General features: G+C 27.6%; 2 protein-coding genes and 2 non-coding genes across 7 annotated transcripts; 2 read left to right on the forward strand and 2 right to left on the reverse strand.

Annotated features, from left to right (window-relative positions):
• The first annotated feature begins 1,517 nt into the window (after positions 1-1,517).
• Positions 1,518-7,828, forward strand: rho-4 (rhomboid-4). Its single transcript, XM_089226161.1, has 8 exons — positions 1,518-1,863; positions 4,894-4,917; positions 4,987-5,154; positions 5,232-5,420; positions 5,794-5,933; positions 6,874-7,087; positions 7,238-7,351; positions 7,415-7,828. Exons 1-8 carry the CDS (start codon positions 1,807-1,809, stop codon positions 7,607-7,609), a joined length of 1,101 nt encoding a protein of 366 aa, XP_089082287.1. The 5' UTR covers positions 1,518-1,806; the 3' UTR covers positions 7,610-7,828.
• On the reverse strand, positions 6,224-6,296 carry TRNAA-GGC (transfer RNA alanine (anticodon GGC)). Its single transcript has one exon. It is a non-coding gene; the product is annotated as a tRNA-Ala (tRNA).
• On the reverse strand, positions 6,573-6,645 carry TRNAA-GGC (transfer RNA alanine (anticodon GGC)). The gene has a single exon. It is a non-coding gene; the product is annotated as a tRNA-Ala (tRNA).
• Positions 7,829-8,399: 571 nt separating the features above from the next.
• On the forward strand, positions 8,400-14,697 carry Ent1 (Equilibrative nucleoside transporter 1). Of its 4 annotated transcripts, none has more exons than XM_089226160.1 (11): positions 8,400-8,550; positions 10,533-10,688; positions 10,893-10,974; positions 11,356-11,528; positions 11,892-12,037; positions 12,107-12,339; positions 13,300-13,428; positions 13,599-13,710; positions 13,786-13,871; positions 13,984-14,183; positions 14,266-14,697. In XM_089226160.1, exons 2-11 carry the CDS (start codon positions 10,552-10,554, stop codon positions 14,375-14,377), a joined length of 1,410 nt encoding a protein of 469 aa, XP_089082286.1. In that variant the 5' UTR covers positions 8,400-8,550; positions 10,533-10,551; the 3' UTR covers positions 14,378-14,697. The 4 variants fall into 4 exon arrangements, with proteins under 4 accessions (XP_089082286.1, XP_089082284.1, XP_089082283.1 ...); XM_089226158.1 differs by lacking the exon at positions 8,400-8,550 and adding an exon at positions 9,792-10,273; XM_089226157.1 differs by lacking the exon at positions 8,400-8,550 and adding an exon at positions 9,793-10,306.

Raw genomic sequence — 14,697 nt, forward strand, 5'->3', positions numbered from 1 at the left:
ATAAGTGTAATTGAACGACACCCATTTATAAAAACGTTTGCATCAAAGTCGCTGGTTTTTACGCAGGTAAAAATATAGGTAATAATATGTTTTACTCGTCCGAAGGGATTATTAGTTTTTTTTGGTCAAAATTATTATATATCTTCCCCTATAAAATGGATACAACTTCATATCATGATGGTCACACCTGCAAAAGCAATCAACTGGATCTCAAATTTAAATAGTCTATAATATAAATATAGACTACCTAATAATTATAATACATTTTATTACAATATTACGTTATTGAGCTGAAATAGTAATTACTGTTATTTTGATAGTATGTAATATGTATACATTACTCGGATGACGGATATTACTCAAGCCCCAAACTAAATTTCTAATTACACCAATGACTTCTTCTTAAGTGATCAGTCTGTACAGTTTCTTTCAAGTAAATATGCAAATTTAAATTATTTTGATCGTTTAGATTACTGAAAACATTTCTGTTTTCATATTCCTTTTCATTCGATGAATGAAGAAATAGGGTTCTAGTTGTGTTCCCAGTGGTCACAAACACGGCGCAACACCTAACCCTTTTGATGTGGGCATGTAGCCCGCAATAGTTCATCAATTTGTAATCATTATTTTTTTAATTGAACGATAACATTTTAGTTTTCATCGATTACTGTATTTGTTAACTAGTTGAAATCACAAAAATTATTAATAATTTAACCTAATTTTTTTTTTTATTATCGTAGTCTTGAAACATTCCACTGATATAGGTCATTGGTATTAACTCTATATGAAGAGATAGCAGTGAGCTGCCCAAAATTCTAGTTATTAGTTTATTACTTATATGCATATTATATTTATTTTTACGTTGTTAGCATTGCCCAACCCATCTATACCATACAAGATACAACTACAAATGATATTTTAAAGTAGGTATAATACAGAGATATACAAAGTAAATCAAAGATATTATTTAAAATAATATTTTCTACACACAACGAAATTTCCAAAATATACCTATTGACTAATAAATATTTACTGTAAAAATGTTATATTATATATATATAGGCATATTATATTTAAAATATACTTTTAATGTATAATAAATAATAATATAAGCTTCAAAGGTTCTTCATGAGTCATGAGTTCAGAGGTTCAGACTATTCAGAGTTATGAGTTGTCCTTATAATAAATAATATTTAGCAATTATTTAAGAAAACCAAACAATAGATATAAACAATACAGGGACGTCAGGGACAACTAATTTTTAAAAGCGTTTGAAATGCAATGAAAAATGAAACGTTATACTCTCGTTACAGTTGAATTATTTACACAATTTGAATTTTAGTGGTGGAAGTTTTGCAAAATACACGTTTGTAATTTTGAATTCCACTTCCAGTTTTCACAAGACGATATTATAGTATTATAATATTATGTAACAGGACAATTACTAATTGGTGTGGACGCGTCGTATTGCCATCGTTTTATGGTATGTACTATGTATGCGAGCGTGTGAGCCCGAATTGCCGTCAAGTTGTACGACTGTCGCCAACCGTCATGTTTTTGACATAATGTTTTGTTTACATTGCACGATAAGCAATCAAATCGGTTGATTCGGTTGTGAGGCGTTCAGATACAGTACAGTCAGATTATTGTCAACGATTCGTTTGAAAACGGCACTTACTACTTATAACTTATGTGATTAATATTAATTTTGATCTGTCGGTATTTGGCTCTCGCCAAACGACAGTTTTTTTTTCCGTTACCGCCGTTACCTACCTACCTTTTTGTGTCTTTCCGTACTTGCCGAAAATGTCTGGTCATCAACAACAGCAATTCCAGAGCATACCACTGGGCAGCGTCGAATCGGTATTTATTATTACGATTTACCTACCTATAATTTACAGATTATAAATTAAATTAACGGCCGAATTGTAGGTATTGGTATCGGTAATATAATTCCGTAGCCCGTAGAAAGACGATGTCCAAGAGACTATTTAAACCTATAAGCCAAAATAAATAATACTTCATATTTACACATCTGTAATAATTTAGAGTACTATGACTTGTGTTCGATTTAGACTCTATTGTTTTCTAATTTCGTGGCGATCGGCTTATTAGTAAAACTTTTAGAATGTGTATATCTCGGAGTAAATGAAGTAGTTAAAATTTGGAAAACTTTAAATCCCTCTAGTAAATACCAACAAAAATCAAGCTAAAACAAAATTATTTAATTATACCTAGGTTATGTTCTAGAAAACTTTTTTCTCGAAAGATATGGTTTATATTGTATAATTAAAGAAAATATCTCATTTCAACTATGAGCATTAAAATATTAGGATTTATCTTTGGATATAGCCGCATTTGTTGTTTCCGTCTTACTTACTAGAGAACATACCTAAATTGACTTATTATCAACCCTAAAAATAAGGAATTATCTGAGTTAGATATGTAGTATCTTTTGTTATATTTTTGGGATATTTTAATTAGTAGTAAGTTATGAGTATTTAAACCATTAATTTTTAAAAATGCTCTTAACTCACTTAAAAATAAAAATATTATTAAAAAGCAATGAGAAAACACTATGAATGATGTTCTTACCTTTAAAGGTTACTAAAAAATCAATAAACTTAGTTTAAAAGTTAACCATACCAATGTGAATTGCCGATTACTATTATGGTGACTCATCCCTATACTATTTCTTTTGTGAAGACTGTTCATATTTTATTTGTAGTGACAGTAACAATTAAGTCATTACTAATTATTGTGGTTTTATAAGCTCTTATATTAGTATTTATTCACTAATTACAATAATAATTACTAATTACTCATACATAATATAATTGTTGAGCTATCTAGTCCATGTATTAGTAGCTAATAATAAAGATAAAACAAATATGTAATATATTTTATATATTTATACTTGTATATCTACATACAATGGTACATCATAATGCCTTTAAATTTTATTTTTTAAATAAACAAAATTTCCAGGAGTCATCAATAATGTAATATTAAATTAGTATCATATACCTAACCAGGGACAGACTGGACTGTGAAGTTAGTGGGCAAATGTCCACTAAACCACTTCTATAGTATTCAAATACATACTTACTCTATTTTTCACACACAAATCAACTGTGGAAGATAAGTTAGTGAGTTAAAGTTGGTAAAAACTTGAAGCTTTTATAATTATGAGTTTAGAGAAAGATCTTTAATAATATGTGAAATCCATAAAAATACTTGATTTAATTATAATAGTTCATAATAATAGTACAAATATTTGATCAATTTTGTGTTAAATTTTTAGGTGTTCTCTGTGAACAAACTAAAAACTAGGCACAAAAGCTACATGTAATGTCTCATGAAGTTTATAATTGAAGCATTTTTTCTATTATAAAAAATGTTTTAACATAAAAAACAGAAATCATTTTAAAAAGAATATAATATATTTATTGCTCCTTTTAGAATCAAAAAATGTTATTTTATAAACAACTTCATCTTAGAGTATATCTGTCCCACTGACTTCTAATGTGTAAAATAGTGTTGATCATATCACCCCATGACTGATTATGCAAGATTTAGATTCTAATTTAATAACTTAAATTTGTTAAATAAATATTTAAATTTCTAAACTGAGTATATGACATATACATAAACATATATATGACATCATATTAATATGAAGAAAATATAAAAACAACAAAAATTAGATATTATAAAATTATATTATACTAGCTGCTTGTGTAACTCGATTCCGGGCATTGTGGAAGCCGCCTCCTGCGCCTTCGTGGTGGTCAAGCGAAAATCGTTTCACCGGAAATTCAAAAAGAAATTAAGCCAAACCGAAAACTGTGACTTTGAGTGTCTAGCGGTCTTTCTTCTTCTGGTGTAATACACTAATACCGCGTCCTGTCGCATGCCCTGTTCTGTTTTGACTGTATAAGCAATTAGGAAATGCGAATAATTGTAATCGAATGTCTAGCTATCAATCATCACTGTATGCAAATCTTTGCGGGATATGGCATCCACGTATCGCGGATTGCATGCATGTCCCGTCGCATGCAAGATATAAGTGAAAATCGGGGGCCTGTGGCTTTGAGTTGGTACCGATTTCGGTGCAAGTCTTTTGTGATAAGGATTATAGGGAACAAATGCAGTTTACAAAATTATCAAGTATAGGGGCTCCCTTTGCCTACCGGCTCCGGTCCACGCTAATGCATAGGCGTAAATGCGTAAAATCGTAACCTTTGGTAAGATATAATTTTCAAAATAATGATTTACGAGAATTTTGGAATAAGACTTTTGTGTTCAGTGCTTTAAAACACACATTTTTTTGGGGGGGGGGGGGGGGAAATCGAAAAAATCGCGTGGGAACTAAACTGCATTTAAACCGACTGAAAAATTTGTTACGTTTGTCTGCTGCTTTTGGTTGTTAAAAATTGTAGAGTCGATAGCTGTATTTGATTGTCTAGCTATCAGTCATCAAATCACTTAGGTAGGCAATTCGATTGTGTCGGATCGCAGACGATGTGCGAATCCTATAATATCCGGTAGGCAATCCACTTGCGATGGATTATATTATAATTATATAACAATATAAAATTCAATGATATACTTAAAAAAATATATATATATATATTTATGCAATTTAAGTATCTCAAAATTTAGACTTATATTTATTTAATTAGGTACCTATTTATTAATAATGATAATAATAAATCTTAGGTAGGTTATACATTTTATCATCTAAACATCTTGAGTATTATTAATCATAATAATGTATTACTTATATTGATTGATATAAGTTGATATATATAGTTTTATGTTAATTTAAACTGTAAATTGTTATTAAGATATTTTTACCCTAATTTAATTGGCTATGATTTGTTTTTTCAGCAATGGGAAATGTTATTTAACCGTGTAAGTATTAATTCTAAATGTTTTCTTCATTTTTTCAAATAGTTTTACTGTATTTGAAAATGTTTTTAGTTTGACAAAAACCGCGATGGTAAAATATCTATTAACGAGTTACATCATGTCTTAAAACAAGGAGCTGGTGAACAATACAATATACCTCCTAAAATTTTGGCAATAATTGCACAGAAAGCTGATCACAATCAAGATGGATATATTAACTTTAGAGAATTTTTACATTTGGTTAGTAAAATCATTTATATTTTATGAATAATTTACAAAAATTATAAATTTTAAATTCATGATTTTCAAATGTTCAGATGGAAGAAGAACCTATAGCTAAAAGTTTGACTAATAATTTGTTCAACAAATACATACATTATACAATTGTACCAAGAGGCCCTCCTAGATTGCGGTCTGCAGGAGTGGATCGTACTGATGGAGATTACGAAGATGAATACTCTTGCAATCCACCAGCATTGTGTATGGTTATTGTTAGTCTGATCGAAGTAAGTTACAATAATAATATTTTGCATAAAAATAAAATAAAATGAATTAAAAAATTAAAATATTCTCCATTTTATAAATTAAGTTATTTTTATTAATATTTGTTAAATAATATTGGTTTGTACAGTATCTTCTTAAGGCTTCAATTAAACATTATTTCTGATGTAAACAATTCATTTTTAAATAGTAGTTGTAGTTGACTATTAATTAATTTGAAATTTATATGACAAAAACAGTAGAATAATATTATTAATGTATTCTTAGGAACTATTATAACTATGTAAAATTCAAATGAAATTCCATTAATCAATTATAAACATTAACATTATTACTATACATAAATTAATTGCTACTATATTTTTTTATCGTACATAGGTACTATTTTTCACTTGGGATGTTTTGAAGTTGAAAACAACAGAGTCAATCCAAGGTCCTATGGCTTCAATGTTTATTTACAATCCTCATCATAGACGTGAAGCTTGGCGGTTTCTGACCTATATGTTTGTACATGTTGGGTAAGTTTTTTTTACTAATTAAAATAATTCTTATCAGGGGCACAATCAAGGGGACAGCCAGACAGCCTTTAGATCTCCTTCCCCTCCTTTAGAGATTGAATAAATGCAAAAAGTTTAATTTTAATTAATTTTTTTTTCTGTATTGTATATCTTACCATTTATAAATGGTAATAAAAAGTCACTTGTTACATAAAATACAACCAATTATGTAACCAGCCTTCAATAAGCCATATGCAATTGAATATTAGTATATTACAAAAGAATGTGTTAACTTCTTCCGGGGAAAATCTAGCCGCCGGACCGAGAATCGAACTCGGGTCTCTCGCTTGCCGAGCGATTGCTCTACCACTAAGCTACCCGACCGCATAGACTCATGACGCTATATTCCCAAGTTAACAGATGTTTACATTCGACCATCCTGCGTCTTTTGATAGACGCTGGTCTCTTGTCGCCCACCGCGACCGTTGCTTCACCACCTGATCACCAGAGTGCACGACACGTTAACACAAACGCGATCACTTCCGCACAACCTCTGGTGAACAAGTCCAGGTCCTTCACAACACACCTCACACTGCATCCTTCGGATTAAATCCCACTTCTGATGTATGTTAACTTCTGGGGAAATAACGTCAAAAATCTAGCCGCCAGACCGAGAATCGAACTCGGGTCTCTCGCTTGCCGGGCGATTGCTCTACCACTAAGCTACCCGACCGCATAGACCCATGACGCTATATCCCCAAGTTAACAAATGTTTACAAGTGTATCATATTAGACCCTACCCTTATATATATATTATATATATATACTCATATATATATATCATATATACCCTACCCTACCCTACCCTATATCCTAGTTTTACCACCACGGTTTTTATAGAATGCTAATTTATGATAATATCATTTCTATAACTGAATAACATGTTACTACTTATTTTCAGACAGACTCATTTGATAGTAAATTTAATAGTTCAGCTACTACTTGGAGTACCATTAGAGATGGTTCATCGTGGTTGGAGAGTGTTGTTAATTTATTTATCCGGAGTTTTAGCTGGTTCACTAGCTACGTCAGTAACTGATCCTTCAGTTTATTTGGCTGGGGCTTCTGGAGGTGTTTATGCTTTGATCACAGCACACATAGCAACTATAATTATTGTAAGTAATGAGTTAAGTTAAAACTATTTTTTGTGTATTCAATCATTGCAATAAAATTGAAATTAATCATGTTAAATAATTATTTTTTAATAATGATATATTAATTTAAGAGTATGGTTAATTTGTATTGTATATAAATTAATTTTACAGAATTGGTCTGAAATGGAATGTGCTGTTTACCAACTTTTGGTGTTTGCTTTTCTAATTACTTTTGATTTTGGATCATCCGTTTACAATCGCTATTTTGTTGATGTAGACAATCAGGTATATAATTGATATTTTATTTTATTTATGCTATTTTTATTAAACCAACCATAATATTTTTAGATTGGTTACACTGCACATTTAGCTGGTGCTATTGCTGGTCTACTTGTTGGAGTATACACTTTACGAAATCTTAATGTCCGTCCATGGGAAAAAAAATTATGTTGGTTGTGTTTTGTCATTTATGTGTTGTTGACTGGCTCAGGTATTTTATGGAATATTATGTTTCCTGAACATTTTTCTAAAGAATACTATTAAAAGTTAAAATTACTTCTGTTGAAAATTTTGGATCAATCCTAGCACACAAATATTTTTTTTTTTTTACTTTTTATATAAATAAAAGCTAAATGTTGATTTATCTTTATCAAATATCAATATTTTATTTAACAAATCTAATTTCACAAAAGTTATGAGTCTTGTTACTTAATATATTGAGTATTTTTTTAGTTAAATATATAAATCAGTGTGATATAAAAATTTGTTTTATATTTTTTTTAAATTATTCATCAAATTGCTTTTTTTGTCACAAAATTACACTATTTTATTATATACAAACAAATTTAGTATTTATTTTATTTTTCATATAAAATATATGTTATACTTTTATCTAATCTATATTTTTTTTAATTATGTTCATATATTAATGGAGTATTTATGTAGATTTAGCTTGAAAAAAATTATGTCAGATTATTTATGTAAATAATAATTCATATTTTATTCATATGAAGAAATTATTTTTATTAAGAGCTAAATCAAAATCATATTAAAATGTAATATTATGTAAGTCAATTAAGTTTTAATAGGTCACTATAAATTCAGATTTATTTTTACTAAAAAGTTATGTATTCACGTTTGATTACTTATTACTACGTATTTAATATATATTTAATTTTTGTTTGACCAATAAGACCAACATCATTAATTATATATACTATTATTTTTTAGTATTGTTATATTTTTTTAGAGAGATAATTAGTAGCTACTATGAAAAAAATATGTTAATGATGTTTTGTTATGTATTTTTTGTTGCTTTTTTCACATTATTTGTAACAAAATTGATTTAAGACTTTCAGTCATTTCATGCCAGAAAATTATCAACCCACATCTGCTATTAATACAATTTAAGTCATCCAAATTAATCTCAAGACTCTATGCCTCTACTTGAGAAACTTATTCGGGACATTTGCACTAGCTAATTGGTATAAATGCAAAATTGAAATAATATAATATTATATTTTTCATAATATAGGTATTGTTACATATCGAACGTGTCATTTGAGCATTGGTGGGACTACAAAATACAAAAGTAGTCTTAAGAACCCTTTATTTTTTTTTAGTTCTACATATAATAATTATTATTAATAGTTATAGATTATTAATATAAACAGCAATACAGGGAGTCCAGTCTGGTTTTATAATAAGATACACAGAGATAAGAACTATAATTATTTCATTTTTTGATTTATTTTAATGTTTTGGTAAAAAAGTTAAAAAATATATTATTTTTTTTAATTATTTCCAAAAAAATTAAAATTAGCCATTTTGTAGATTTTATTTTTCTGAAAATATTGACGTTTCAAAGTTTTATTTTCCTTAATTTCCTGATTTTTAATATTTTTTCTAGTTTTGAAGAAATAAAAAAATATGATTATAACTATTAGGAACACGGAAGGTATTCGGCCGGCCGTATGGGAATGCGCGCGGGGTGGCGGGTCACATGTTTGATAACATTACGGTGTTAAATAATTCGCAATTTTTCTCGAAACTAAAAAAAATATTAAAAATCAGGAAATTAATGAAAATAAAATTTTGAAACGTCAATATCTTCAGAAAAATAAACTCTACAAAATGGCTATCTTTATTTTTTTCGGAAATAAAAAAAAAATATTTTTTAACTTTTTTACCAAAACATTAAAATCAATTAAAATATGAAATAATTGTAATTCTTATCCCTGTGAGTCTTATTACAAAACCAGGATTTCGATATCACCATTATTTCGGGAGATATTGCAATGGGTAAATCCTCACGGGACACCCTGTATAGTGTCTAAAATTATTATTTTTTTAGAGTTACACTAAAAATCAAAACCAATTTTGTCGAAAACTAGTTTTGAGCAAAAATTTCCGTATTCCCTTAATTATTGTTTTGAAGGTTTTCCTCAGATTTTAAAAACTACGGGGAATTATTAATTTAGACCTGCCGAATGCACCAATAGATTCACATTCCCACCAGAAAATAAACGCAGCATATATTTTGTCTATTTATATACAGACGTTCAGTCACAATAAATATTAATAGTTTTTCAAAAATCTAAAATGATGTCATATCTGATTCTACAATCTGTGCTTGCGATAGTGATGTGTCCTGATAATAGATAAGAACTATCGAAACGATTTTTGTATATAGTATTTGTATTTGGTTTCGATTAATCAGCTACTATTATTGTTATGTGTTTGTTGTGTCTCGTGTCTGTGACCTGTGCTGAAAAAACTTTAATAGGCACTCTTATCTCGTAGTGTTATAATATTCATAACAATAATCGCATTTCGTAGAACATTCTGTCTGTCGTTCTTACGGTATTATTGTAGAACGCAGTATTCTGATTTATTAATAATATTAAAAAAAAATTTTTTAATCAAAATTTTCCATCTTAGTTTTTTTGATGACAATTGTAATAATACTCTGTGCAGTCTAAACTATAGCCTACATACTGGCAGTGAGCACTATAATTATAATTAATATTAAATGATAATCGTTTTAGAACATATTAGTTGGCTTTTGACCAATTAAATTATTTTTAATATGCATGAAATAATTATAAGAAACATATAATTAGTTTCAATATTGAAAATATCAATTAGCTTTATGATGCATTTGTTTTTTTCTTCTCGCGGATAGTCATTAAATAATCCGAATACATGGTACATAATCAGATTAAATATATTATTTAATGGGTATGTTTTTACCTTTTGTTCCTAAAAAATATAAGTATCTAAATTTATATTAGTGTTATACTATTATTACAATCATTTGATCATTAATTATTTGATACATACTTATACAATGGTCCTATTCGATCTATAAGTTTAATGAATATTATGGTTATTGTTGTCAATAAATTTCTAATTACATTGTTTATTAAACGTGTTCATAGATTAATACATTTAAATATTTGTATAGTTTTTGAAGTGCATCAAAAATGGATGAACAGGACCCTCTAGTATTTTCTGACACAGTTAACAATAGATTATTTGGACTTCCAGAAGTATTGGATAAAAATGTCGATGATATAATTGTCAATGAATGCAACACAGTCCTTACAAAACCACCAGATCGGTAAAATATGATTTATGTACAAAAAAAATATTCTAAAAACTAAAAACTTTCAATGTATTATTAAAAAGTTTGTTAGTATATTAATATATTTTATAAAGTACTTAACTAACTTCAATTCAAATTTATGAAAAAAAAAAGTTTTTAAGCAATTAATAATTACTTATTACTTAATATATGTTAACTGTATTAAATTTTCTTTTTCAGATACAATTTTGGATTTTTAATATTTTATGTACTTGGTACTTGTCTTCTACTTCCGTGGTACTTTTTTATGACAGCAAATGATGTAAGTTTTATCATTTTTATCTTCATTAATTTAATAATTTTATTAGATATGAGGAGTTATTTTAAAAAATTGTTTAAACCAAATTAAAATTGAATTGTAATATTTATTCAACTTTCATAAAAACATAACTTGTCATCCTTTTTGTTCTATCTAAGATAAAATTAGATAAAAATTGATCGTCATTTTATAGCAGCCAGTTATAGTTCTTGCTGTATAATATCATATTAGATTATGAAATAGGACAGATTAAATTGAAAACAAATTTGATTTTTGATTTTTAGGGATTCGTTGTAGGATTATATGAATTTGTGTTATAAATTTATAGTAAATTATTCAATATATATACTTAATCACATTTTTATGTTTTGTTTTAACCTTAAGTACTGGATGTATAAATTACGAAATCTGCCAAATGATACTCAAGTTATATTTCTCCTGCCAAATGAGGATCATAGTCATTCAAGACTTCAAGCTAACTTCACTTCTTTTCTTACTATTGCCGCATCAGTTCCTAGTTCACTTACTTTATTATTAAATACATATTTAGCTAAAAAGTAAGTGATAAAATAATATAATAATATTTACTATGGCCATTTACTATGACCATTACCAGTGGTGTATTTGGGATAATTTATCATTGTGGGTGGGGTAGGGGCAAAATAAAAATATCTCACTGTTACAATTAAAGGAAATTCAAATGCAATAGTTTATTTAATTTTTTTTTATTTGGTTAGGGCTATTATAACTAGTTCAAACTTGTAATTTTTACTAATAATAACGGAATTTAACTTATAATTATAGCTCTCGCATTACAGTAAAAAGCAATTGTGCCTATTGCCTCGCTCAAATATGCCACTGTTATTACCTAAAGTCACCAGTTAAATACCTTAAAAGTTAAAAAATTTAAATATTTCTAGGATGTCAATTCACTTTCGAATGATCAGTTCATTGATGTTAATGCTTGTTTTGTTCACTGTTACAACAATTTTAGTTAATTTAGATTCCGATTCATGGCAAATATTGTTCTTTATTATAACCTTAGGGACAGTCATTTTTTTAAACAGTGAGTTCAATAAACAACTATTATTACTAAAATTTTAAAACTTTTAATAAAACTTTTGCATTTTTTTAGTTGGGAGTTCTATTATGCAAGGAGCTGTATTCAATTTAGTCACCTTTTTTGATAGTAGCTACATGACAGCAACTGTATGTGGTCAAGCATTGGGAGGCATTGTTGCTGCATTAGCTCAAATATTAGCTTTGTGGTGGGGTGCATCGTCTGTCCACAGTGCCTTCGTTTATTTCTTATTTGCTGATATATTCATCTTGCTTTCTCTATTTTTATACGCTATTTTAGTCAAAACAGTTAGTACATTTTGAAAATAATTTAAGATTTAATTATGTCTTGTATGCAACCTACTATGATCTAGTCAATATACTCAATTTCAATACATACTTAAATTTATCGTTTTGATTGTTATTAAAATTAAAAATATTTTTTTTAAAATAATTTTTGTAAAAATAATTATTAAATAGTTTCAAAAAAAGAGAGTATCCACACTCCATGCATATAGATTGGTACATGTATAATGTCTTATGGCTTCGGAACTCAAACAATATAGAAAGTAATAAGTTATTAAAATAATTACAAATTATGAATTATTATTGTTACGCTTAGAATCTAAAAGGTATAATGAGGACAATGAGGTATAGTACCTACCTATCTATTATTATTAATCGTCGGTTTCTAGAGGCAAACTAGGAACGTTAATTTGAAATAACTTTAACATTAATTTAAACTTTTTTATTGGGTGGTTATCATACCAAGTACCAACTATAACATGAAATCAGCCAAAAAAATATTGTGATATTTTCTCTCCCAGCATCAACACCATGATGCTATAAATGTCTCACAAATTTATAGAATGTTCTCAGCTATAAGTCATATGCATGCCAAAATTACTATTCAAATCTTTTAAGGATTTAAAAAAAAAATCTTTTCAATTATATGTCCTATAGGTATATTAGCTATTGGTCATCTATCTAATTATGGTTATAAGTTTTGTTCTTCTAGTATTTTACACATTGATGCATGTGACAAATAATAAAATATTGCAAAAATATTTCATTTATTACAACATATATTCTCACTTTATGATGTTTTTGAAATTGTTAATAATTTTTTAAATAAAAATATGAAATTAGAGTAAACAAAAGAAGTAACAAAATCCATAATCATTTTTTGTAGGTAGCAAATAAGACTTGTACTCAAATTATCTACAATTCTTTACTTTATTTTGTTTCAAAAAACATTTATTCTTTTAGACTATTTATAAGTATTATGTTCAAGACGTACCAGCAAGCACCTGGATAAGACGTTCATCTTCTACACAATATGCTTTACTCAGCAATGAGCATACCCCTATTGTTGATACGTATGTGGTTTTAAAAAAGGTATATAATTGTTTTTAAAATTCTAAAGTATGGGATATATGTATATCTTATTAATTTTAAGTATCTTAGTATTATAATATATTATTAAGATAAATATGTATTACATTTTCTAATTTTTACTAGGATTATAATAATTCAAAATGTTTGATATTTATTTTTCATTTTAATAGATATGGAAATTGGGTTTGAGCATTTGCTACAATTTTTTAGTCACTATGTCCGTTTACCCAGCAGTTACTGTATTGATAACTTCAGTAAACAAAGAACACAGTGCCTGGACAGGTAAACACTCTAAAACTTTAATTTGTATTTTATGAATGTAGGTAACTATATTAATATTGATGTTTATATATTTAGATACATATTTTTTGCCAGTGATAGTTTATTTACTTTTCAGTACATGTGATTTCTTAGGGAGAGTAATGTCAAACCTTATACAACTGGTAATAATTTATCTATTTTAACCAAATATGTTTATGTTTGGAGTAAATTATAGATACTGATGTTTAACTTGTGAAGAAGAAACTAATGATTTTAATTATTGTAATATTACAGCCAGTAAATAGTATTTGGCCAGCTACAGTATTATCTGCTTTGAGAACTATTTTTATTCCCTTGATGATGGTCTGTAATGCTAAGCCTCGGTATTATTTACCTGTCTTAATAAACAATGATCAGTTATATGCTGTTATTATGTCTATCTTTGGTTTTACTAATGGTATAGTTTCTAACATCACAATGGCTTCTATTCCCTAGTAAGTACTACTGTTTTAGGCTATAAATTATCAATTTATGTACATTTAGTATCAGTTTTAAATAATTTTGTTTTGCTCATAGCTTTGTTGACAAGCATGAACAGGAAGTGGCAAGTTCATTGATGATTACATTCCTTGGTATTGGCATTTCTACAGGTTCATTAATTAGTTTTGGCATGGTTAATTTACTGTAAAATGTATAAACATACCTATATACTATATAACAAATTATGCAAATCTTTAAAACTCTAAGTTATTTTATTTTATTTGTTCGTTAATATTAAATTTTAATTTATTAAATCATCATGTTATCTACTTATAAGTTTAACAACTATTTTATATTTATAATTTTTTATACTTTTAGTGTATACATTTTTCACTGAACAAAAATATTGTAAAAACGATTTTCAGCTATGACTACTAAGCTTTCTCTGTTTTCTTATTGAGCTAAAACTCATGACAATTATAATATTTTTAATCGTATTCTGATAACCTTATGTATATAGTACATACA

Source organism: Diuraphis noxia, unplaced genomic scaffold (assembly GCF_037042655.1).
Source record: "Diuraphis noxia isolate RWA-SAM2 unplaced genomic scaffold, SU_Dnox_SAM2 contig0004, whole genome shotgun sequence".
Lineage (NCBI taxonomy): Eukaryota > Metazoa > Arthropoda > Insecta > Hemiptera > Aphididae > Diuraphis > Diuraphis noxia.